The following is a 25,206-nucleotide window of genomic DNA, read 5'->3' as shown; positions in this document are numbered from 1 at the left end:
TTAATTGATTGTAGATTACTATTCGTTCGATCTCTTCTCATTTTTTTGTTTGGATAACACGTTCTGATGGCATGGAGGGGGGGGGGGGGGGCATTTAGGGAGGTTTGCCTAAGGGCTAACTCACACCGGAGACTGACTCCGACGACCCGGCACTGCCGGGACGGTCTAGCGGCTCTTCTCTTTATTCTTAGTATTTCGTCCGTGCCCGATGTCCTTATCCAGAGGACGGCAGTGCCGGGTGGTCGGAGTCAGTCTCCGGTGTGGGTTAGCCCTAAAAAAGACGATCCACTTTTTTCAATACAATATGTCTTTTATTCAAATCGGAATGGATATAGTTATGAAAAAAAATCATCTAAGCAGGAGACCAAATTTACTCACCTCAAGTCTGCGTCAAATTAGTTGCACTGCGATATTTTAGATGATTTTTTTTTTCATAACTAGATTCATTCCGATTTGAATAAAAGACATATTGTATTGAAAAACGTTGTGCGGCTTGACACCAGAGTTAAGTAAGCATCGAGTGAAATATATTTCTAGCACTTCCCTTGTAAAAGAACATAGGCATTAAAATCGTCCTATCGGGTAACCTATGGTGTAATGGTAGCACGTCTGATCGGTAATCAGGAGGTCTGAGGTTCGATCCCCAGTCGAGGAAGACTGATCTTTAAGGGGGGGGGGGGGGTTCCTTGTGTTTTTCTTTGTTGCTTTGTCTAGCACTGTTTTATACACACTTTTTTCAGATCTAGACCATACTATACTTTTTATTGTCAATTCAATTGTTGGTGTTCCATTTACCTGTTCTGTTTGTTTTTTGGTATTTTTCAGAGAACCATGACATAAATCAACCCGTGGGCAGGCTGAATAGCTCTGTCCGAAGTATTGAGAACTGCACCATTCATCACTAACGGCTACAAAGAAATAATCTAGTAATATTATCATAGTTTTGGATGACTAACTTATCAAAGGAAAAAACAGCAATCTGCTAATTAATGTGTGGTTTTAGCACACGTAAGACAAAAGATCAAATGACACACGTTGACACATCATAGTGTTCCCCTTGTCAAAACAGCAATCTGCTAATTAATGTGTGGTTTTAGCACACGTAAGACAAAAGATCAAATGACACACGTTGACACATCATAGTGTTCCCCTTGTCAAAACAGCAATCTGCTAATTAATGTGTGGTTTTAGCACACGTAAGACAAAAGATCAAATGACACACGTTTGACACATCATAGTGTTCCCCTTGTCAAACATAATATCGATAAGTGTGTAGCCTACAAACATATTATAACATCGTAAAGCAAGAGCTGTCTTGTAGTACACGGATATAAAGGGATTTATCAGAAAAGAGGAGACCGTGATAATTTGCGGGACTCCTTTGAAATAAAATAGCAAGACAGACCATTGTGGAAGTGGTGGAAGAATTCGATCAACTCATCAGATCGGAACAACAACAACAACAAGTGTAGCAGCAGCCATGGCGTATGAAAGACGGTCAGACGAATTTGACCTCGACGATGACGGTATCTTACGAGATTCCATGAGTGGTATGTTGAACTTTGACCTTTTAGTTTACGCAAAAATAAATAAATAAATTAATAAATAAATTGAGGGGAAGGGGGGATCTTTGGCTCAAATGCAAGGGGGCCTGGTTCGAATCTCGTCAACCCTTGTCAATGTTCCTTACCTCTTCCAAGAAGAAGAGGAGGAGGAGGAGGAGAGGGAGGAGAAAAAGGAGGAGGAGGAGAAGAAGAAGAAAGTAGTAGTGCCGTGATATGAGAAAAAGACGCATAACGGGAAAACCTACTTTTTCAGGAAACGCAAAAAACTGTTTTACTTAATAACATTGTAACTATTGGCTCGAATCTAAAAGAATTAATAGGTAATTAAAGATAATTTTTTTGGTTATTTTATTCATGGAACTTGAAAACTAAAATATTTGTATCAACTGTGTAATTCACCAAAAGACCTTTTGCCAAATCCATGATTGAAAATTGATTGACACATGTCTTTCACAGATAGACGCAAAAATATTATGCGTCCATCGCACTTTCGGATGTGTATCCAGTGTGTGACAAACGGACGCATATTGTTTTTGCGTCTGTTTGTCATAGACATGGCTAATTTAGCGGTAATGTGCATATTGATATACAGTGTCATGTGAGGACGCATATCGCCCAATGTTAAGCTATAATAAGCAAAAACATCATAATCACAGGTCCCTAGAATAATCGGAAGAAACCAATCAAAAACATATAGGATATCAAGCTGAACATGCTTTATTTCAGAACAATCGCACCAGTCATGTAAATTTTCATATTTTCATTTGCAGTGATTTGATTAGCATTATTTGTATAACTAGTACTAACTCTCTTTCTCTCCCTCTTTCGTTATAGTTCACTAACATGGAGTTTGCTTTTGTAATCATTGCTAATATTATCACATACATATTATACATTCCATCTCTTCTCTTTAGCAGATAATGAATTGAATCATTACTTTGGTGTAAACGTTGCGTGCTCGTACACATTGTTTGGAAGGTCAACGTTTCCAACTAGTCAGTGAATTATGAAAGGACATTCACCTGTAGGATTTGCAAAGAATTTTACTCGTGGAGCTGGTTGGTAGGTCTATCCAGTACTTTCGTCTATTGGGGGGGGGGGGGGGGGCGTCAAACCCACAAGTTTTTTCACGATCTCACCCTTCTTGTAAATCCTACACCCCTGGATTTTGTACGAAACTTTGGCGTACAAGCAAATCCGCGTTTCAGAATGTCACATTCGTTGAAGGTATCTTCTTCAAAGCTATTTTGAAGAAGAGTGCCTTTGGTGACCCTCGCCTGAATTCAGCACAAACAACCTTAGCTAGGTAGGGACGATTGTCAGCTTTGCTCAACTGACTCCAGAAAAAGTCATTAAACCTCAACGGCATTGTCTGGCAGCCTGCTTCTACGACACATTGTTCAAATTCATTGAGATTAAATATTTTGCCGTCTTTCTGTCTCAGAACTCTTTTTATTCCGGCATGGGTGGAGTCAGCTGCCATAAAAGTATGACCAGGCTCGAAATAGTTGATTGTGATGGTGCTTACTTTTGTACTCGTAGTAGTCTAATCATTTACAAGATGAAGTAACATAGTATAAAGGGTACAATTTATATCTTGGGCGCTACAGTTATCCAGTCAGAGTGTCACAGATTCGGCATCACGCTTATATATTAGGAAGTGGTAAGAAGCTGATGCAAGGTCTTCATCTTTTCGTCCTGAAATTGATTCATTCCATATCACGGCAATGTCCTTTTCACTTTTTTTTTTGCAGCCCATTGGTGCAAATGTCTCATTGAATAAGACCAATCTGCTTGTGAAAATGATTCTGTTAGACTGATTCATTCTCGGCAGTAAAATTACTCTTTGCAGATCAGCGGCAAACACTGGATGGGCTGTGTTGGCGTTTTCGCTCTTATCTGCATCCCGTTGATACCTCTTTCTTGCATTTCTGTATCGTTTCCGATGGATGATGTTTTCGGCACACGGTTCACACCTTTCTTCACAGTTGCATAGTTGTTTGTGCAACAAGAAGGACTTGCATTTTTCACATTCTTCTTGACCAAGTACAGCTCGTGTGATGTTAAGTTCTTTAAATGCAGAATAGTAGAGTTTCTTTGATATGGCTTTTCCAGTGACTCCGCAAAAAGTTTTCGTGCATATCATTGATGATCAGATCAGATGGTAAATATCTCCTGAAAGGCGCGTGCTCACGTCTATAATGAATAATGCTTGCTTTATATTTCTCTATGTGTTCATGGATAATGCTGTGGTCAATCTTGTGCCAGGGACTATGACGTCCACGATTGTCAACAAGGGGTACTTCTATGACATTGTTTTCGTTAACACCGACATCCTTGAAAGCGCTCCTTATCAGTTTGCCATTATTAGCTTTGAATCCGAGAGTAGTAAGGAAGAACTTTTTGCACACGGGATTGAAGACTCCATCTTCCTGTTTCATTGTATAGTTGCATGTACATGACTAGGCAATTTTCTCCTTGGAAAGAATGCCTTCGCCCTGCTCTCTGCATTCTGTTTTACTTACCCAAGTCCGTACAAATTGGCGCTGGTCCTTCCAATCCTCTCCCCAAAACATCTGTTAAGCTCCCGTCGCTGGTACTCCAAGAATCTGTCACGGCATTTTTTGGAGCAGATCGGCGCACAACTTTCCAAGACCGAATGCTTTTCTCTCATTCGCAAAAGCTTGTGTATTTCCTAGTCTGCTTTTGTATCGGCGTCTTGTGCTTTCTCTTTTTTGAGTGAGTAGACACTGTCTCTATTTCTAGATCTGGTGTAGTTATTGTTTCACTCTGCTATCATGGTCTCTATAATCGATGACACACCTGGAACATGCTCTCCTTCAGATATTTCTCCTAAACCGGCAAAGGATGCCGGCGTGGCAGTTTCGGACAAATACTCTTCCTCTTCAGCAAATGGAACTCTAGGGGCAGTGGTTTCGGTGATATATTTAGAAGCAAGTTCCAAATACATTTCAAATTCTGAGTCACTATCTAAACTTTGTTTCTCAATGGTAAATTCAACACAAAATCCATGTCGTTTGCATCTGCTTCTTTAATCTCAACAGCCAGTTTACATGCTTCTTCTGCAGATTTTCGTATCGGTGTTGAGGTAAACCTATCTAGCTCGTCTCCTCCGTTTTTCTTGTTGTCCGTGGTTTCTTTAAATCTTTTCCTCTCTGCTTTTATGACACTCATACATCATGTAATTCCTCGTGATAGAGGTTTCACTGTTGATCTGAGCTAGCTGTTTTAATGGAATGTCAATATCTGTTTCACTGGAGTCTGATTGTCATGACTTATTTAATCTGGGTTGGCTGAGGTGGAGGTACCGGTGGCTCTTTAGGGGTTCGATCATATCTGATGGAAGAGATATAAAAATGGATATTCAAAAATTGAACGTGAGTGGACTTATTAAAATAATCTTTATCATAAAGTAACGTTGTTATGATATGATATTGAGTTACAGTTGCTTGCCTTTCCCAAAAGAATATTGCAACAGGTTATTGAGGGCTAATTGGATGCATAGCTAGAGACTTAGTGTCTCAGTAGTTAAGGTTTTCAATTTGATTCAGAAGTTACCGAGTCCGACACAGTCCTAGGTTGGTTTCCAGGCACGATTGGTTTTATTATTTTTCCCACTGTCCTGATCCCAAGCAAGGCGGGTGCGCAGTTTGGTCAAATTTCAATGGAAAGGGGGGGGGGGGGTGCGCACTTTAGTAGAACGCCGAGGGAGATGGGGGGGGGGGGGGGGGGGTGGGTGTTCATTTTCACCAAAGAAGGTGGTTTGACCGAAGAATTCAACCACAGCAAATTACAGGGACAGTATTTTGTATATTTAAGAATGAATTTTAAGTTTAATAAGATCAAAAGGAGGGAGGGGAGGTTCGCGAAAATTCCGAAAATTAATGGATGGTGGGTGGGGGGGGGGGGGGGGGTGTTGGGGGGCGGTGGGCGTCTATTTGATACACTAGAATGCTGCTGCTGCTACTACTACTACTACTACTACTACTAACTACTACTACTACTACTACTACTACTACTACATACTACTACTACTACTATACTATACTTACTACTACTACTATACTACTACACTACTACTACTACTACTACTACTACTACTACTACTACTACTACTACTACTACTACTACTACTGCTACTACTACTACTACTACTCTACTACTACTACTACTACTAATACTACTACTACTACTAATACTACTACTACTACTACTACTACTACTACTACTACTACTACTACTACTACTACTACTACTACTACTACTATACTAATGTACATACAAATGCTTTAACTGCTACTACTAATACGACTACTACTTATTCTACAACTTATACTTTCATAGTGATATAACGTTGATGATTATAATAATAACATTAATATTAATAATTGTCATCATAATAATAATCACAAATATAGTACGTGTAATAACAATAACAGTAGTGCTATTACATGTAAATCAACATTTGTCTAAGTTAAATATCACAAACACAGATAAACCGTCAAGAGCAAATAAGTATTAAACTTTCTCACTAATATATGACAAGTAATTATATGATAATATATACATAAAATATTTGATCACTTGAATAGGAAAAAGATAAAACTCACCCGAGGAAATGAAGAATTCACACCAAAACAGCAAGTTACTCGTAAGACTTTGATGATTGACTATTTGATGAAAATTGGAGAACAATGATATGTTCTTTTCACCGTCACCAGTCGTAATACAAACGGACGCATATATCTTAATTTTTGGAGAGTGTCTTGGCAGAAAGTCGCATATCCGAAATGCGTCTTTTTGTGAAAGACAAATTATGTCATTCGGTGGACGAATGAGAGAAAAAGACGCATATTACAAAATGCGACCGTCTGTCATATCCACTTTCAATATGCGTCGATCTGTCATTCCTCGAAACGAATTTAAACCAAATTAGGTCAAGTCGCATATTTTCAAAATGAAACAACTTTTTTATTTACAACGATTGAGTTACGAAACCCAGGTAGAAAAATGCGCCTTTCTCTCAAGTATGTGAATCCCAGAAAATGTCAATTTGACCTAGATACCGATATGCGTCTTTCTTCCCTATCACGGCAGAATAGTTAGGTAGTAGTAGTAGTAGTATAGTAGTAGTAGTAGTAGTAGTAGTAGTAGTAGTAGTAGTAGTAGTAGTAGTAGTAGTAGTAGTAGTAGTAGTAGAGTAGTAATAGTAGTAGTAGTAGCAGTAGTAATAGTAGCAGTAGTAGTAGTAGTAGTAGTAGTAGTAGTAGTAGTAGTAGTAGCAGTAGTAGTAGTCGTAGTAGTAGTAGTAGTAGTAGTAGTAGTAGTAGTAGTAGTAGTAGTAGTAGTAGTAGTAGTAGTAGTAGTAGTAGAGTAGTAGTAGTAGTAGTAGTAGGTAGTAGTAGTAGGAGTAGTAGTAGTAGTAGTAGTAGTAGTAGTAGTAGTAGTAGTAGTAGTAGTAGTAGTAGTAGTATGTGTAGTAGTAGTAGTAGTAGTAGTAGTGGTAGTAGTAGTAGTGTAGTAGTATGTAGTAGTAGTAGTAGTATAGTAGTAGTAGTTAGTAGTAGTTAGCAGTAGTAGAGTAGTAAGTAGTAGTAGTAGTAGCAGTAGTAGAGTAGTAGTAGTAGTAGTAGCAGTAGTAGTAGTAGTAGTAGTAGTAGTAGTAGTAGTAGTAGTAGTAGTAGTAGTAGTGGTAGTAGTAGTAGTAGTAGTAGTAACACTTTCATTGTTGTTGGTCTACAAGTTTACTCTTTGGTGCATTTTGACACCAATGTGTACAGACCAACGTATCAATGTATTGTATTTATACCGGTCTATATGTATTGGTGTCCGCGCTTCTCCATTGTTGACATAAACTTGTTGGCACGAGACCCATTTCATTGTCAACTCTATCGAGACAGAAGGAATTTATCGGCTCGTTAAAACACGGTGTGTAGTAGCTACTGATCACCGGCCATATAATAATAATAATAATATGTAGTGTGTTACAGGGTCATAGGTCGATTATCGATTTACTGACTGACAGATTGATTGATTGATTTCTCGGATCGATTCAATCATCCTGTAATAATAAAGAGGTATTTAGATCTATTGTGTTGATTTTAAGGAGGGAACTGAGGATGGGTCCAATTTGTATGCATGGAAAAGCCGGTAGAAATATGTTTTATGAATGAATGGGAAGAAAACAGACTTGGAGGTTCAGTTTGTTTTTATTGATTGTGAATGCGTTATGGTTTGGCATGCAAGGTACGATTGTTTCAGCGAGGCAGTCAGAACGTGGGAACATTTCATCTACTCAAGTTACTAGTAATCAAGAGGTCTGAGGTTCGATCCCCAGTCGAGGCAGGCTGATTTTTAAAAAATGATTTTCTCTTTTCTTTTTTTTTTCCCTTTCTTCATACACACCTTTTCTGAAGGTTATATGTTGGTGTTGTGCGTGTTGTAGCGATCGGTCTCCAGCGAAGGATTCCAGGGATGTGACGTGGACGCTTGCTACATGCCCCCCCCCCCCCCCCCCCCCAATAATGAATGGGTAACACTGAACAGAGCACGGGCAAAAATTGGGAGAACAGCTCTGAAAGCATGAAAAAGTGGGGGCTGGCTGAGACTAGCTTGTGTACATGTGGAGGCCCAGAGCAGATGACGGAGCACATCCTTAGAGAATGCCAGGATGGGCCCAGCAGCAATGACGATGACCATGCTCCAGAGATGCTGTGGAATGGTTTTGGTATTGGAGCGACAAGCTATGATGATGGAAGTTATATTACATCTGTGCATGCTCCAAAGTTCTCCAAAGCCAACGCGTAGTATGGGCGTATCGCTGGATATCAGTAAAATCTTTATAGAAAGAATCATCACCAACCCGGGAATGTCAGCCACGTTTGGTAGAATCATTAGAAACAACCGTCAGACACTCTGAGATTCTAGAGGAAGGTCAAATAAATACGCATAATCCAATACTTTCTTTATAAAATTATTATGAAGATCACTGGTGGGGTATAATCAAAAGGACAATTAAAAGTAACAGCGGTACTCCACAAGGAGCTCATTTTTGTTATACTGCCGTGAAAAAAAAATGAGAGCTAGCCAAATTGCCCCAGGACAAATGTCATGGAATGATATACGCAGATGATGTAACTATAGAACATCGCCCAAATTTAGGGGAAACAGAACATTAAGTTGCTAGAAGCTGTTGACTAAAAAAGTAGTGTACAAAAATGAATGTGGCAGCTTCAAAAACTAAAGGATAAAAAAAAATTATGCACGGGACCATCCCAGCTCAAAGTCCATTTTCTACCAATAACAAAAACAAGTAAAACACCCATAGAATCGTTAGGCCTACGGAGCCAAAATGATTTTTCGGATTTTGAAATGGGTTGTGCAAACCGCTGCTTGAATTACAGGACGCTTATCTGCAGCTGATGGCTTCCCTCCTGGTCATCTATTATTAGCCCTAATTGTCCAATGTTACTTGATGGACAAGAAGACCGTAAGTAACATTTCGCTTGACATATATTTACACAAGATTTTGCACATTATGAGTTGAATGCAGGAACCATTGCAAGCGAGGTTTAGAGACGGAAACTTTTTTGGTTTAGGCATCTGGTCAGACACGACTGCGTGTGCAAGTCAGTTGTGTAAGGCACGGTAGAAGGAGGACAAGGGGAAATTTGGCTTGATAACACCAAGAAATGGACAGGGTTGACGTTGAACGAGCTGATAAAGAAGGCCAAGGACCGAGATGTGTTACACAAGATTGTAAAGGCTGCATCCCACAAGTTTTTTTCACGGGAATGAGTTAGTGAGGGAGAGTTGAATACTCCACCAGAGCAACGTCTTCTACCCAAAGGAATGAGGACGATATTTTTTTGTTCTTGTGCTCCTCCCTCCAAAATGTATCCAAAATGGACTATCCCAAACGTGTTAACTTTTATGATGTCGAACAATACAGTAGTTAGTGTCGCTTTTTACTAGTTTGATTAGTAAGCGTGCTCCGTCCGGTTTAAATAAACACATAGTAGCTTGTTTGAGTGTCTTAGATACAATTGGATACAATCCAATAATTGAACAGGAACTAGCCACGTGATCAATCCATAAAATGAAAGAAATACTATATTATTCAAATTTAATTTTAAAAAATTCTTATTAATAGACTTCGGTAAATTACTTACAAGTATATGATTGTAATTTTGTGTTGTTTGTTTGTTTCTTTCTTTTTAAAAATTATTTTTAACAGAAGCAGTTTTGCTCATTTCGTAAATTTTTAATTTTTTTTTTTTTTTTTGATGACCTCAGGTGCTGATGACCTTCTCATGGACGATGACGGCATCATGAGAGGGACGGATGAACTTGACATGTACAAACACGTGACTAGAGGTCACTGGACGGATTCTGGGATTGGCGGGGACAAGCAGTCCGTGACCTCGACATTGAAAAACCTCCAAAACAGCTTCGAAGAAGATTTGGCGCCCATTGGAGACGAAAGCATCAATATCAGCGAGTTTGAGGTAGTTAGTGGTCGGATATTTTTTGTTAATTCATGATATTTGATTCTTTGTGATGAAGTCAGCTATGATTGTTTATTTTAAGGTGATACATTTTTGCTGATGCCAAGATCATTTATGATTTTTGCGGCTATGTGGTCTTGTGGTATGACACTCATTTTCGGATCGGAAGGCTCTGGGTTCAAACCTGGCTCGGCACAAAGTTGAGTCCTTGGAAAAGGCTCTTTACTCACATTCTCTCACCGTACTCTGGTGTAAATTGAGTACCTTTCCGTTAACACTGTTGTCTCTGTCGGAAAAATGGTATTATCGCCTAACAGGCGTCATGTCTCGTTCTATATGTAACGTGTTGCTGTTGGTCGGGGACCCTTTGTAAAGCGCTTTGAGCAAGTTTAGTGGATATTGCACTATATAAAATCTCCAAGAATGATGATGATGATTGGTGATGATGATGATAGCGCGAAAGACGACGATATGATTATGATGAAAACGCCAAAGACGACGATGATGATGATAATCGTGATAATGATGATGATGATGATGATGACGATGGTAATCAGTGGCGGTTCTAGCCTATTTATAGTGGTCGGGCAAAGATGAGTCGGTCATATATATATAAATTTATATATATATATATATATATATATATATATATATATATATATATATATATATATATATATATATATATATATATATATATATTTTTTTTTTTTTTTTTTTTTTTTTTTTTTTTTTGTTTTTTTTTTTTTTTTTTTTGTTTTGTCTTGTTTGTTTGTTTGTTTTGTTCGCCTTAAAAAAATTTATTTCAACCACAAATAATCACATTCACAATGCAATGACAATACCAGTAGATTTTAATTATTCCAAACGTAATCAAAAATGAATCACGAAAGAGAATACAACAAAAAATTAAAGCGAAGAGACATAATGCGACAACACCTTCACAATACAAGTCCATCTCGTTCACTCGAAAAATTAAAGAGATGCTTTAATCCCTCAACTGCGAGATTAATATTTCTGTTACATTACTGGTTTTCAGTAGTACGTAGTAACTGTAAAGTTTTTATCGAGAAGCAACAACAGCGATATGACTCGAGTTTCATTCAGAGCTCAAATTGCATAATTTTACTGCTCTCTTGGTGGTTAGAATGATTGTGCCGGTGGTGGTAGTGGTTGGAATAGTGGTAGCGGTGGTGGTGGTGGAGGAGGAGGAGGAGGAGGAGGAGGAAGAGGAGACGGTGAGGGAGGATGTAATTATGGTAGTGGTTTTGATGGTGCTGTTGGTTAGAATGATAGTTGTGGAGACGATGACGGAAATTATATGATGATGTTGATATTGTTTTTATTTCTATTGTAGTACTTGGTGTTAATGTTGTTGTTGTTAATGATGGTGATTATGATGACAACGACGATGTCGTCGACAATGATGATTACAATACGATATTACAAAGTTTATTCAATCTTAGGCTTTCGCCAATAAATCATAAAATTTGATGACAACATACATGAAAGTGGAAAAAAAAATGATAAATGGAACCAAACAATAAACTGATACCATTAATAACCACACAAAAAAACAACAAAAAAAAAACAACAAAAAATCGTAATACCACCAATACGTACAATAATAATAATAATAATAATAATAATAATAATAATAATAATAATAATAATAATAATAATAATAATAATAATAATAATAATAATAATAATAATAATAACAAATGATAATAATAACAATAATAATACGAGTATTACCATCATCATTACTACCACCACCAACATAATTACGTTTCCAATCAGTTTTTCTCGTTTTTTAAAATTTGATACCTATAATAGACGAAAATTCCGGTGATTTTGTTAAAGGGTAGTTAAAATATCTACGATTTTATTAACCCTGAAAACTACGATTTTTATTTTCCTATTTCAAGTAGGCAGGTCTGCTATTAAGTATGAGTTCCATAGTCAAAAAAAAAAGACAAACAACAACAAAGTTTATTTAATCTTAGGCTTTCGCCAATAATTCATACAATACAATTAAGACAAAATATTGCTACCAATCTCTCCTCGTGCATTCGTTAGACGATAACAATAACGACCGTGTTATCTTTACTCCTTACCCAACCAACCCCGAGCTTCCCGCCTCTTCATCATGAACTATCTTATGTATGTATTAGCTTTAGGACGGGCAAGTACGGAATCTGCCCACCCTTCCTTTAAACGTATCTATTTCCTCTTAGAATTCAACTGTCTATTTTCTCAGAAGAGTATTTCTCGTATACTAATTCAATTGTTGAGAAAACCAAAATGGTGGTTGTATTTTATATATTTATTTAGTCGTGACCTTTGAATAAAAGTGTTTTGTTTTATTAGAGGAAATGCAATAGAAAATTACATTGTTTTGCAAAATTATTTAGTATGGCAATAAAAATACAGCGGTAATTACTTTAAGAATTTGAAGAAAAAAAAAAGAACAAATTAATTTGTTAAAAAAAAAAAAAAATCAAATAAGAAAACAATTTAAATAAATGAGTTTTGAGAAGCACTAAAGAAAACGAGAAAAAAATAAATTTAAATGGTTAAACAAATATATAAAAACAACACAAGTTAATACTAAATTGATATATTAGTAAATTAATAAATTAAATTCAATACTGGAATCTTCCCAATGTCATTACATCAATGGCACCAGCACAAGTAAGGCAATAAATTAGAAAAAGTACGTTTGCCAAAATCTGCATTTAGTTTATAAGGTGGGCTCATTTGAATTAGCCCGACCTAGTACTAGAGAGGCCAGACAGCAAACTCGGAGTTCAGCGTCAGGCGACGTGACGATGGGATGACGATGTGGGCGGAGTGGAGTGGTTGGGGAGAGGGGGGGGGGGGGGGGGGGGGTTGATAAAAAAAAGAACAGGAGCGTATCCTGGTTTATGCATTACGGGGTGCATGGTGATTCTCAATCTATCAAAAATACACACAAATTGATTTCAGTACGAAGTATCAAGTTTAAGTACTAACTTTTGAAATTATCTAATTTAAATTAGATTATTTCGGACCTGGTAATACAGCATATAACTTGAAAAAACAGGCTGGTATTTGCCCACCCTGCCCATTATTACCAGCCGTCCCTGATGGTAATGGTGATATACTTATTCGTGTTTAAAACTCACTGAAAATGAGATTTTTTCTATTTATTTATCTACTTTAAGGCTTCCAAAGATGAGCTGAGTGAGGATGAGTTTGCTGGTGGAGGTGGGAAAAGGAATCGAAGCAAAGTGGGCGAATCCTTGGACCTCACTGATACGATGGGCGACACGCTGGAAACGCCTAGAGCTGATACTCAAGGCACTGTCAAACAGGTGAATAAATAGAAAAAAAAGATAAATAAAATTCCTTTTATTGGTCCCTAAAGGGGAATTTTGTCTTTTAAAGTCTATTCCAAGGGAAGACTGGAATAACCAGACGTCAGTCGCAGTACAGCGCCGTAACATAAGCTAAGGCGAGGTGCGGGTAGTCGAAAAAAAAGGGGGCAGAGAACGTCGGGTGCTTGGTATGGGTTGGTCTAGCGGCTCTTCTCTTTAATCTTAGTATTTTGTGCGTGCCCGACGTCTTTATCCGGAAGACGGCAGAGGACGGCAGTGCCGGGTCGTCGGAGTCAGTCTTCGGTGTGGGTTAGCCCTTAGTCATTAAAACTTACTGAAAATGAAAATTGATACCAGACCACTCAATTCTTATGATTTGGAGTGGTAGTTAATCGTTGTGAGGGTAAATTGTTGATCTATAAAGTTTACTGAAGCGACTTCTATTTTTTTCCCATCTCCTAAAACTACGAATTTTTTAACATTCAAGATTGCGGGTCTGCATATATTTTCATTTCCCTTTCACTAGTGTGTATCCTTTTCTTGAAATTTGTTTCTGACTGAGCCGTGGTTAAGATCGTTTGCCCAAGAAACCAATATATTTATGTTTATTCTTTTATTCATGAAGATTTAAATTACTCTCCCCTATGAACCACCTTTGTTATTGATGCTATACGTTTAGGTAAAATACTCACAACCTTGCCAACAAAATAAAACATACTGACATAAGATTCACTAAATCTTTAATGGCCATCATTCTACCCCCCTCCCCCACCCCATTCAATAAATAGAAGCGCATAATGATGTCAAGTTCACAATTATAATTTATGATGCCAGATTATCAAGCGGTAAATTCCACTAAATTAGATTTTTCAAAAAGAAGAAATCATTTATATATTTTTGAGAGTTTGTCTTTTATTCTTTAAGAGATAACGAAAGTTCATGTAGCGATTAAGAACACATCTGGATTTTTTTTAAAACAGCAACGAAAACAACAACAACAACAACAACAACAACAACAAAACACAAGAGTGTTAGAATCGTATATTGTTTAACACTAAAGATTTAACTCTTCTTTTTCTCAACCAGACATCCCAGTCAGACTTTGACAAACTGGCGTCAGACTTTGACAACCATCAGCTGTTCACACCAGAATATTACAATCAGCTTCGGGAACTCGGGGTGCTCGTGGATGGCGCAGATCTATCTCGAGACTCCCTCAACGAGTTTGAGGAGCTGGAGTCTAGAGTTGCCTCCAGGGCAGAGGGAATCGAGGACAAAGAGGACGACAATCGGGATCTTATCGGGGAATATCTGGAAAGCGAGTATATGCGAGAACAGATGGAGAACGAGGATGAAGAGAATGAAAGGAGATTGGCTGAAGAGCAAGAAAAGAGGGATAGGAAAAAGCAGAAGGATGATGACAAGAAGAAGAGTCGTGAAGGAGAGGGGGTGGTGGATACGTCTTTTTCAAGGCCGAGCTCAGGCCGGACTCTTAGTAGTCGGACTTTTCCTGATGATGAGGATTATTACGATGAGGATGAAGAAGGCGATTATCGAAACAGGATTAATGAATCCCAGAATTTGGGAAGTCAGGGCGGTTCACAACCAGCTAGAATGACTGGGGATGAGGAGGAGGATGAGTTGTTTTATATCAATACTCACGGTAGGGAAAGGGGAGGTAAACGTCCTAAGGGACAACAACATCGGCATCGGCCAGGGTCTGCAACTCCTACTGGGGGAGAAGCAGGTGCGAGGTCTCGCACTCCTGTCATCTCCGGGTCTCGACGATCTAGCCAAAGTCCAGGGCTTTACGATTACAATAAAAAACAAAGACGTTACGATAACAATGACAACGACGACGACGACGACGATGATGCGAGATCGTTCTATTCCGAATCAGCTACACATCGCTCTCGTCCTTCCTCGGTAACAAGTCATGTATCCACTGCTTCAGAAAACGTTTCCGCTCGGCAAAAAAGAGCCGAGCAGGTCGCTTTGCAGCGAATGTCCAAGGCGAAATCTCAGGAGAGTTTCTTTGAAGACGATCACACAACTCCAAGAAGTAGCAGATCAGTTGACAAACAAAATCATCAACAACAGCATCAACAGTCTGCTGGCCACCACCACAAAAGACTTCTTCCAACGCCCAATACGTCCATATCGAATGATGCTAATCAATCTTTCAAACTAAAGAGCAAGAGCGTCACCAATATAGCAGCAGCCGGGCCTGTCAAACCAACTCACATGTCAATCTCCGAAATCACGAGACTCACCAATCTCAACACGAGCGGTGACGGTGAAGATGATAGCGCGGCAGATCTGGCTGACAAATCAACAGGTGAACTCACGGACAGACTTACGCAGGAGTCTCAGAAAAGAAAACACGCGACAGAACTCGTTCAGCAGTTGCAGCTGGATTACGACAATTTGCTGACGAAATACGCCCTGGCCGAACTAACCATCGACCAAATGAGACTGGGAGCGAAGATCAACGTACATACGGATTCTCCTACCCCCGGTCAGGCTCTTACCGGAGTCATGTCTCCCGTGGTGGGGCAATCACCTCAAGTCCTACAGTTACGCTCCTCCCCTGCCAATGCTGTCTCAATGAGAGCCTCGCCTGCTCAGGGAGTGTTGGGACACGTCAGCCCTCTTGTTGGTAAGTCTGTTTATGAATTCACATACTTTGAGCCTACATCTCAATCTGGTAACATGTCGGGGTAAATCAAATGGTGTAAAGTGTAAATCGGGTATTTTTTTTCAATTAAAAAAAAGGGAGGCGGGTTAGGGGGTCAGACAAAGAATTTACAGTGTTTCCCCATATTGATATAACTCAATTTTCATAATTTATCAATGGTATTCGAATTTAAGCATCTGGTACACTAGGTACGCAATACCAGAAAGAAGCGATGAATCTCAGAACACTCATGGTCATTTGTGGCCATCTCAAAACGGCATTATCATTATGTCGGGGCGAACTCGGTACTGGAAACTAAAATTATATACACAAACCAAATATTAAACTTGGGATTAATTTCTATACGTTATAGTGTTTTCACATATAAACGGTAAACACTTTCTTACATCAAAATAATCTCAAAAATTGAATTTTTGATCATTTTAATTTTAAATTCACGTCTTATTATTCCCGACACACCTTTTTGAGCCTGTGGGTCACATTTGGCCAATAACTCAAACATGTTGAGCCCAAGTAAACTTTCGCTACAGTCAGGCACGCATTAAACAAAACCTGCATAGCGCTATCTTCGTAAAAACTGCTAAAAACCAATGTTATATTTCAGCCTTGCCTAGAAAAGCTTAACTTTCCTGGCAATACTTTACTTATGTTCTCCTTTCGAGATTTTAGTATGTGCGATTGTATTGGTTTCTCCATGCCTGCGCGTACGCATAAATATACATGTGTGTGTGTGCGCGCGCACGCGCACGCGTGTGTGTGTATGTGTGAGTGTGCGTGTATGTGTGTATGTGTGTCAGTATAATATAGAATAAGTTTTCAACATGAAACACTTCGGCTGACACGCTATATGACTGAGGCAAAGAGGGCGTGGACGGATTAACGAAGGAGTTAATCCAGAATAATAAATGAGATTAGTGAAAGGCCTCTTTGTCTCAAGAAAAAAATAGAAATCTTGCTCATGGTGTTGTCAAATCAAATCTCTTTGCTGCCAGATTGCAAACTGTGACAATCGACAGCATTGTCAGTGGTTTGTTTGTTTTTGTTGGGGTTTTTTGTTGTTGTTGCTTTTTTGGTTTTCTTTCTCTGTTTTTTTTTTATTTTTTATTTTTCTTTTTTATTTGTTGGGGAGGGGGGGAGGATAATGTTATCCTATGACTGTAATGAAACCGATATGAAATTTCGATACAAGAGAAGCCATATAAGACCGTTTTGAGCCATAGTGTCACGTTAAAAACAAAATAATAAAAATTAAAAAAAAAACAAAAAAAAAAAACAAAAAACGAGCAAAACAAATTAAACAGAACAAAAAATTATCCTCATCATTATTATCATCATTTTCATCATTTTATTATTATTATTATTATTATTATTATTATTATTATTATTATTATTATTATTATTATTATTATTATTATTATTATTGCTATTATTATTATTATTATTATTATTATTATTATTATTATTATTATTATTATTATTATTATCATTATCATTATCATTATTATTATTATTATTATTATTATTATTATTATTATTATTATTATTATTATTATTATTATTATTATTATTAATTGTGTAATAAAATGGTGGTGCAGTCTACGTGTCTTTGGTATCGAGGTATGATTGTAGTTGGCAGCACATCTTATGTTTATCGCTGCGATCCGCTGGTTATGTGACTGACATAATCTTCAGAATATGTACGGTAGAGAAAAAGGATATTATTATTGTGACATTCCTTGCCCTCCGTCGGTGTTTGAGTGTATCTCGGTGGGAGAAAGAAATAGAGCGAACGATGGAGAGAGAGAGAGAGAGAGAGAGAGAGAGAGAGAGAGAGAGGGGGAGAAGGGGGGTCACAGAGGGAGAAAGAGAGAGAGAGAGAGAGAGAGAGAGAGAGAGAGAGAGAGAGAGAGAGAGAGAGAGAGAGAGAGAGAGAATTTGGATCTGACGGAAAGGAAAGTACTCGGCTTTTGACAACCTTGTCGCCTGTATTTGATTGTATTTCAGTGATAGAAAGAAATAGAGCGAACTTGTGTTTGTGTGTGTGTGTGTGTGTGTGTGTGTGAGAGAGAGAGAGAGAAGAGAGAGAGGAGAGAGAGAGAGAGAGAGAGAGAGAGAGAGAGAGGAAATTTGGATCTGACGGAAAGTACTCGGCTATGGACCTCTATCCTATGTGAGGCTGTGAGGTCTTTTGACGACAATCAAATGTTATATTATATAGTACCAGTTTTGAGTTATGATTTTTTTTCTTGTATATCATCTTTCTGTTATGTACTGCTACAGTGTTGTTGGGGTTTTTTTTTTTTTCAATATATTTTGCAAACAGTTGAACGTTTTTGTCTTGGATCCTCTCCGGGTGTATGGATGAGTCTTTTATATGATCTCATCAAAGTACACTGAAAGTACGCTCTTAAAATTTACTTCTGTTCCTTATTATAAAACCAGTCCACTTTGTCTTACTTTCTCTTGGGTGATTTTTTTTTTTTAATCGTACATCCAGAATTATTTAACTCCCAATTTTTATTTTTATTTTTATTTTTTTTTTTACTCGGGCTGAAATGACCTAAAAGTGTTGTAAGTGCTTTCGTAAAAACCCGTAAAAACTAAAAACTTAATAAGAATATAGACCCTTGTCGTTTGGCCGTAAACATCGACTAGTATGCGCTTGACTAAGAAGCTCACAACATTGCCATCCGGAAGTATAAGGGACCAACACACAAAACTATGTGTAGCCTTGGTCATTTATCGTCTGGTTAACAGTTTGGTGAGACTTACTCATAAACGCGGATGGCAAAAAAAAAACAACAAAAAAACAAAAACAAAAAAAAAAACAATAACAAAGAACCGAATGACGTCAACTTCATTCTACTTATATGTAATGAGAAACCATTCATAAGTTTTGTTTTGCTTTAAGGCTTGATATCGTAACAACCCTTATTACAACGTTATCAACATTATTTTTAATTATCATTGAAAGTGTCCGCTTATCACCTGCCAACTACAGCATCTGTATTGTCTTCACTCTTTATAGGCGAGACTTGATTTCTTTGAAATCATACATTTCTCCGATTATCTTTCTGTAATGATAGTATGCGCTTGGCTAAGAAGCTCATAACATTGCCATTCGGAAGTATAACGGACCAACACACAAAACGGTGTGTATCCATGAACGTTTATAGTCGGGTTAATACATTTCAGTGAGCATTACTCATAAACGCGGATGGCAAAAAACAACAACAAAGACCTGAGTGACGTCATCTGCATACTATCTATAAAACTGCAGACCTGTTGATGATACATATATGTTTAAGCATAATACTCACTAGTTTCGCCCTCGACATCAACCGCACCAACATACAAAACTATGTGTAACGTTGAATGTTTATGCCGGAGAGAATTCAATGAGAATTAATCACCAAATTGGCGGTCTAAAAATCAATTACAAAAGACCCTAATGACGTTAACTTCACCCATTCTGCTGTTGGTTTGAAGGTTCGGTTTGGTTATAGTAGAACCGAACACTATATGTAACGGTAAGAGAGAGACATGAAAAGAGAGTTATTCTGACATTGTTGTCCACGTGCGGCTATGTGGTCTTGTGGTATGACACTCGCTTTCGGATCGGAAGTTCCTGGGTTCGGGCCTCGCTCGGCGCATAGTTGAGTCCTTGATTGGAAAAGGCTCTTTACTCACATTCTCTCACCGCACTCAGGTGGAAAATGAGCACCTGTCCGTTAACAGCGTTGTTTCTGTCCGAAAAAAAAAAATTTAATATCGCCTAACAGGCGTCATGTCCCGTCCTACATGTTAAATGTTGCTGTTGGCCAGGAGTCCCTTATTAAGCACTTTGAGCACGCTTAGTGGATATTGCGCTATATAACAGCTCGATTTTAATTTTTTTTTTATTTTACTTGTTCAAAAATATAGTACAGGCAATCTTATTATAGACTACATCCTGCTTCTGATTGAGCTTGTCAGGTTATTAATTTATAAACGTCCTTTCCGATAGGTTATCATCTTAAGGACATAATTGCTGTGTGCTTTTGTTGTCGTTGTACGAATCACAGACGTGTGTTATAGAGTTCTCATTTATGTAAGGATATTTTTAAAAGACATTTGTGACAATACAATCGACGATATATCAGTATCAGTGCCTGTTTCCCAAAATATTATTCATCGACTTTCATGTGATATTAGTGTTGATGTTCATGGGGAACTTTGGAATTACTGTTCTGCATATGGTGGGAAATAGATACAATATCTCAAAAATCTGAAAAAAAAAACAAAACAAAAAAACAAAAAAAATTATATATATATACTATATATATATAATATATATATATATTATATATATATATATATAATATATATATATTAATATATATATATATGGAAGTTTGTATTTCTATCATTTTAATTCTAAATTCACATTTCTGTGACCACCGACATCAATAGTAACTACTCTGAATCAGTATTTCTCTACAAATCAGACATTTCTGGATTCAGAAGAGGCCGAATTAATCCCCGAAATACTAAGAAATATTGCAGTGCCCTCTGTACTAAAGTCACAACAAGATCTTGACAGCCTCACAACTCTGGCCCAGGACCGTGACAATGGAAACAATAATTAACAACATGGATGGAGAGAGCAGATAATACGATACTCATCGACTATGCTGATTCAGACACATTTTTTTCAGATCTTGATCAAATATTAATTGTAGCGTCATAGTCATTTATTGTGAAGGCTGTGAGTTAGAAAAGCACATTCTGCAGACAAGGGTAGACGGCAAGAGAGGAAGAGGTAGACCAACAAGAAGCTGGGAACAAGAAATATGTGAATGGCTGGGAATGACAGCAACTCAAGCAAGTAGACTGCCGGAAAACCGTAATCTGTTTCGCAAGAAAGTTCGGGAAGCAGCGGCCTACGCAGGATCAGCTGACTGGAGGGAGAGAGTTAGTTGAATTAGAAGAAGGGGAGTAAATAAAGATTTGAAGGAAGGGATGAGGTATTCGTGGACTCTGCCTTCGTTGTCCATGGGATTAAATATGAGGTAAGGTTACCGTTAAATACATTCCAGAGATCCATTTTTCTTCTTCTTTGTGATAAAGACAAAAGGTCAGTGGGTCTCTGATCTTTCGGGCTATTTGTTTGAGGTTTTCAACGCTTTTCTCATTTCTATTGTTGTTGTTATTGGCCTTGTGACTTCCTTTGATAAATTATTTGTAAAGGGACGTAATATTGTAAGCAAGGGTTAATGTACGCGATTCTAAATAGAGGTTTTTGATAAGCGAGTCTTCATCGTTTTAGGGTAGAAGGAACGAAGTTGACGTCACTCAGCTCTTTATTGTTATTTTAGACAGCTTGTCAGTGATTAGTTCTCACTAAATTTTATCAATCAGACTATAAAACGTCAAAGGGTACACACGAGCTTTGTGTGCATGTTTAATTTGGCTCACAGATATTGTGAGTATTTTACCTAAACGCACAGCAGCATCAATAATAGTGCTATGCTTTTTAGGACTAATATAATTCTAATTAATCAACACTGCTCGCTTGGCGGAATACCAAAGTCAGATGTTATATTCAGATAAGTATAGGAAGAAAAAAAAAATATAGGATGGGCTAATTTTTCAAAACTCGTCCATTCATTTTCTCTCACTTTACCTAGTTAATTGCCGTACTCTGGAAAAACGCGTATTTAAAAATTTGGCCGTATAACTCGTCCTTCAAATATTGATCGATTTAATTACCCTCATCTTGGTCAAAATTCTCAAACCTGGGACTTCAAGAACTTCCAAATACTTTTTTTTTCACAAAAACATTAATTTCCTAACTAAATAACGATTTAAATTAAAATTCTCAATTTGATCCAAAATCTTAAAAAAAAATAATGACCCTCATCTTGGTAGAAACTCTCAAACCTGGGAATTCGCGAGATTAAAATGTTTAAAACAGACGATTCTATTCCAATGTGTGGGGGGGGGGGGGGTGTAAAGCATGGTTGATGTTGTAATTAAGGCTTTAAAAATAATGTTTTTTTAAAGCCTTAATTACAACATCAACCATGCTTTACACCCCCCCCCCCACATGTTTGGTTTGGAATAGAATCGTCTGTTTTAAACATTTTAATCTCGCGAATTCCCAGGTTTGAGAGTTTCTACCAAGATGAGGGTCATTTAAATCGATCGATATTTGAAGGACGATTTTTCTGGCCAAAATAGTGTATTTCCTGAGTACTGGTTAAATAGGTCTAATATATTACGGGAAAAGGGGGCTTGCAATTAACTTGGTCAAAAACCTTTTTATACTGCTTTCATTGAAAACGTATCGCATAATATAGATAGTATGCGCTTGGCTAAGAGACTCACCACATTGCCATCCGGAAGTATAACGGACCAACACACAAAACGATGTGTAACCACGAACGTTTATAGTCTGGCTAATACAATTTAATGAGAAGTACTCATAAACATGGATGACAAAAAAAAAAAAAAATAATAATAATAATAATAACAAAGACCTGAGTGACGTCATCTTCGTTCTATTTATGTGTGTGGAATGAAATTTAGTCTCTGGTACGGATTTTAAAAAAAAATAGATAACATTTTGGAGGCCATTGAAACCGGATCGTAGTGTTACGTCTAGCGTTTACTTGTCGAAATTCCACAAAGGTTACGGTTAATAAAACAGAAAGTGGGTCTCCACTTCGTTGGTCTTGCCCCATCTTGTTGTTTCTGGGCGTTAATCGGATCAAGTCCCCCGTGTTTGATAATACACGGGCCTATTGTTGTTGGGGATAAGGGGCTCCTTACTTACACCAAATAACACTCTCATAATACACTTTATTATTTATTTATATGGCTCTTGTATGCAGAGATCAAACTTATCTCAAACGTCGGAAGTAGCAATTTGGTCTTTTTTTTCATTTTCATCTGGTTGTAATTGATATTTACCGACAGGGTCCATGTAATCTGCTATACATTCAGTCTTTTCCTTAAATTTCTTTTCAATGAAATAGTTATGTGTATAGTTTTAAATTGTGTTCAAGGCGTTTTACTTTCATTGAAAATTAAACAAATAGGTAACGATGGTATTGCAGTCCGTGCTTTCTAATTGGTCTAACGTTTAATTGAAACAAACATTTTATAATGTTGTGTCGTTGCTTTGGATTTTATGGTTATAGAGGTACATGTTGTTTTTTTTCAATTTTATCTTGTCAGTATTTTGGATACAAAATAAAAACTTTGAAGGAAGAAGCTTGGGATGTAAGGTGGACCACCAGCAAAATAGTCCATTTGGATTGTTTTCAAATCCACAAAAACCAGTTTGATTTTACCATGGATATTGATCTTGATCTCTTTGTTGTTGAACTTAAAACATTTAATACCCCCCCCCCCCCCCCCCCCCCCCGCCCCGCCTTCCCACTTTAAAAATTTAGACATAAAACGTGTGCATTCCTTTTTTTTTCTCCTTCAAATCTTTAAATTGTGACATACGACTATTTAGGTCATGGCATTCCGTTGCTACTTTTTTTTTTTTTTTTACATGGTCAGGGTGTATATGTCTCTTATTCTTCCTGTATGTAGTGGTTTGGAAGGTGTGTATTTGTATATGAGGGGGGGGGGGGGGGGTATTATATTTTGTAGTCGGCGAGCGAAAACAACGCTAGTCCATTGATGATTTTAAAAATTTATTCCATATATAACATAAGGTGTTGTGAGGTATTATTTTGATTCATGGATTACTGACTGTGTTCTTACTTATATTGGTTAGCCCTGAGAACAACGGATCTCTCTTTTTCTTTGTCTTCATCGTGTATTTCATTCGTTCGTTGATTTGGACTTTGTGGTGTTAACTTGTGAGTGGTATGGGTGTTTTTAAATACTAACGTGACTAGATTGATTCATACATAAAGTTGTACCTAAAGAGCAGTCAGAGTAAACAGGGCCACGTGTAGCCTACACGGTTATAATTTAAGTCTTGAGATGAAGTGTCTGAAAAAAGTTGCAACGATGACACGGCCAGGTACTCATTTTACACCTGAGTACGGTGAGAGAATGTGAGTAAAGAGCCTACTCCAAGGACTCAACTATGCGCCGACCGAAGCTCGAGCCCAGGACGTTCCGATCCAAAAGCGAGTGCCATACACCACTAGAACACATAGCCACACAAATTTGAGGTTGCTCTCTTCCCTGTTCCGCTAATAAGCCATTCAAAATTACTTTGAATCTTCACCGATGTCCTTCTCATCATTTTTTCAGATGAGGAATAGCTTTGAACTGAAATGTAGTGTAATAGTTGTTATTATAATACTATGATTTGACAATGGGAGTGTTAGGCAACACAGGCAACACAATGGAGAGGCACAGATTGTCCATCTTGTTCAAGCTGAAATCCCCTCGTCCAATGCCTACTATACCAGAATTGGGCACATCATCGATCGTGTTCGAGGACGGAACTCTTCACAGCAAAAGCATTAAAAAAGTCGGTTCTTTAGACAATGAGGAAAAACCATTAAATCAGACAAAAAACAATAGAGAAGTTCAAGACAGGTTCAACGGATTCCAAGCTTTATCGGAACATTGTGTCGAATCAGAATCAGAAAATAACACAATGTGCCCAAGGGATTCTGAAAACGGACTCATGAGTCCAGAACAGATGCTTTTATCGGAAGTGGAAGCAATCGTGCAAAAATGTCAAATTGCAACTGGCGATAGTTTTTTAAATCATGGAAATAAAATCGGTGTTCAAAGTATTCGTGAAACAAAAACAAATGCAGTTCTTTCGAAATGCAACGAGATTATTAAATCGAATCATGCAAATGTTAATGTTTTTCATACGGCAAATAGTGAATCAACATATAAGGGTAGTCACAAAGATGTATTTCGGGATTATATCGGTCAAAGAAGCTGTGCCGATTTTAAAACAAAAGGAATGAACATTGACCATCACAACGGACAACATATAATTTCTACGGATGTTTATTTGAATAATACTAATAATAGTGATGATAAGTGTTATTCTAACACTTTACAAAGGAGTTTGTCCCGTA

General features: G+C 37.6%; 1 protein-coding gene across 1 annotated transcript in view; it reads left to right on the top strand.

Moving 5' to 3' along the window:
• The window catches only part of LOC144980118 (uncharacterized), a 98,336-nt gene that overhangs the window by 17,616 nt on the left and 55,514 nt on the right, over positions 1-25,206 (top strand). The window contains exons 2-6 of the mRNA XM_078927662.1: positions 826-1,142; positions 1,239-1,550; positions 9,882-10,093; positions 13,303-13,452; positions 14,542-16,114. Coding sequence (XP_078783788.1) covers positions 1,481-1,550; positions 9,882-10,093; positions 13,303-13,452; positions 14,542-16,114 — 2,005 coding nt within the window. The 5' untranslated portion in view covers positions 826-1,142; positions 1,239-1,480. The remainder of the gene's footprint in view (positions 1-825; positions 1,143-1,238; positions 1,551-9,881; positions 10,094-13,302; positions 13,453-14,541; positions 16,115-25,206) is intronic.

The sequence above is a fragment of the Berghia stephanieae genome, chromosome 9 (genome assembly GCF_034508935.2).
Source record: "Berghia stephanieae isolate SIO BIC M18660-M18661 chromosome 9, UCSD_Bste_1.3, whole genome shotgun sequence".
Classification (NCBI taxonomy): Eukaryota; Metazoa; Mollusca; class Gastropoda; order Nudibranchia; family Aeolidiidae; genus Berghia; species Berghia stephanieae.
Note: the sequence above shows the minus strand (reverse complement) of the source record. Positions and strands in the feature narration are given on the sequence as shown.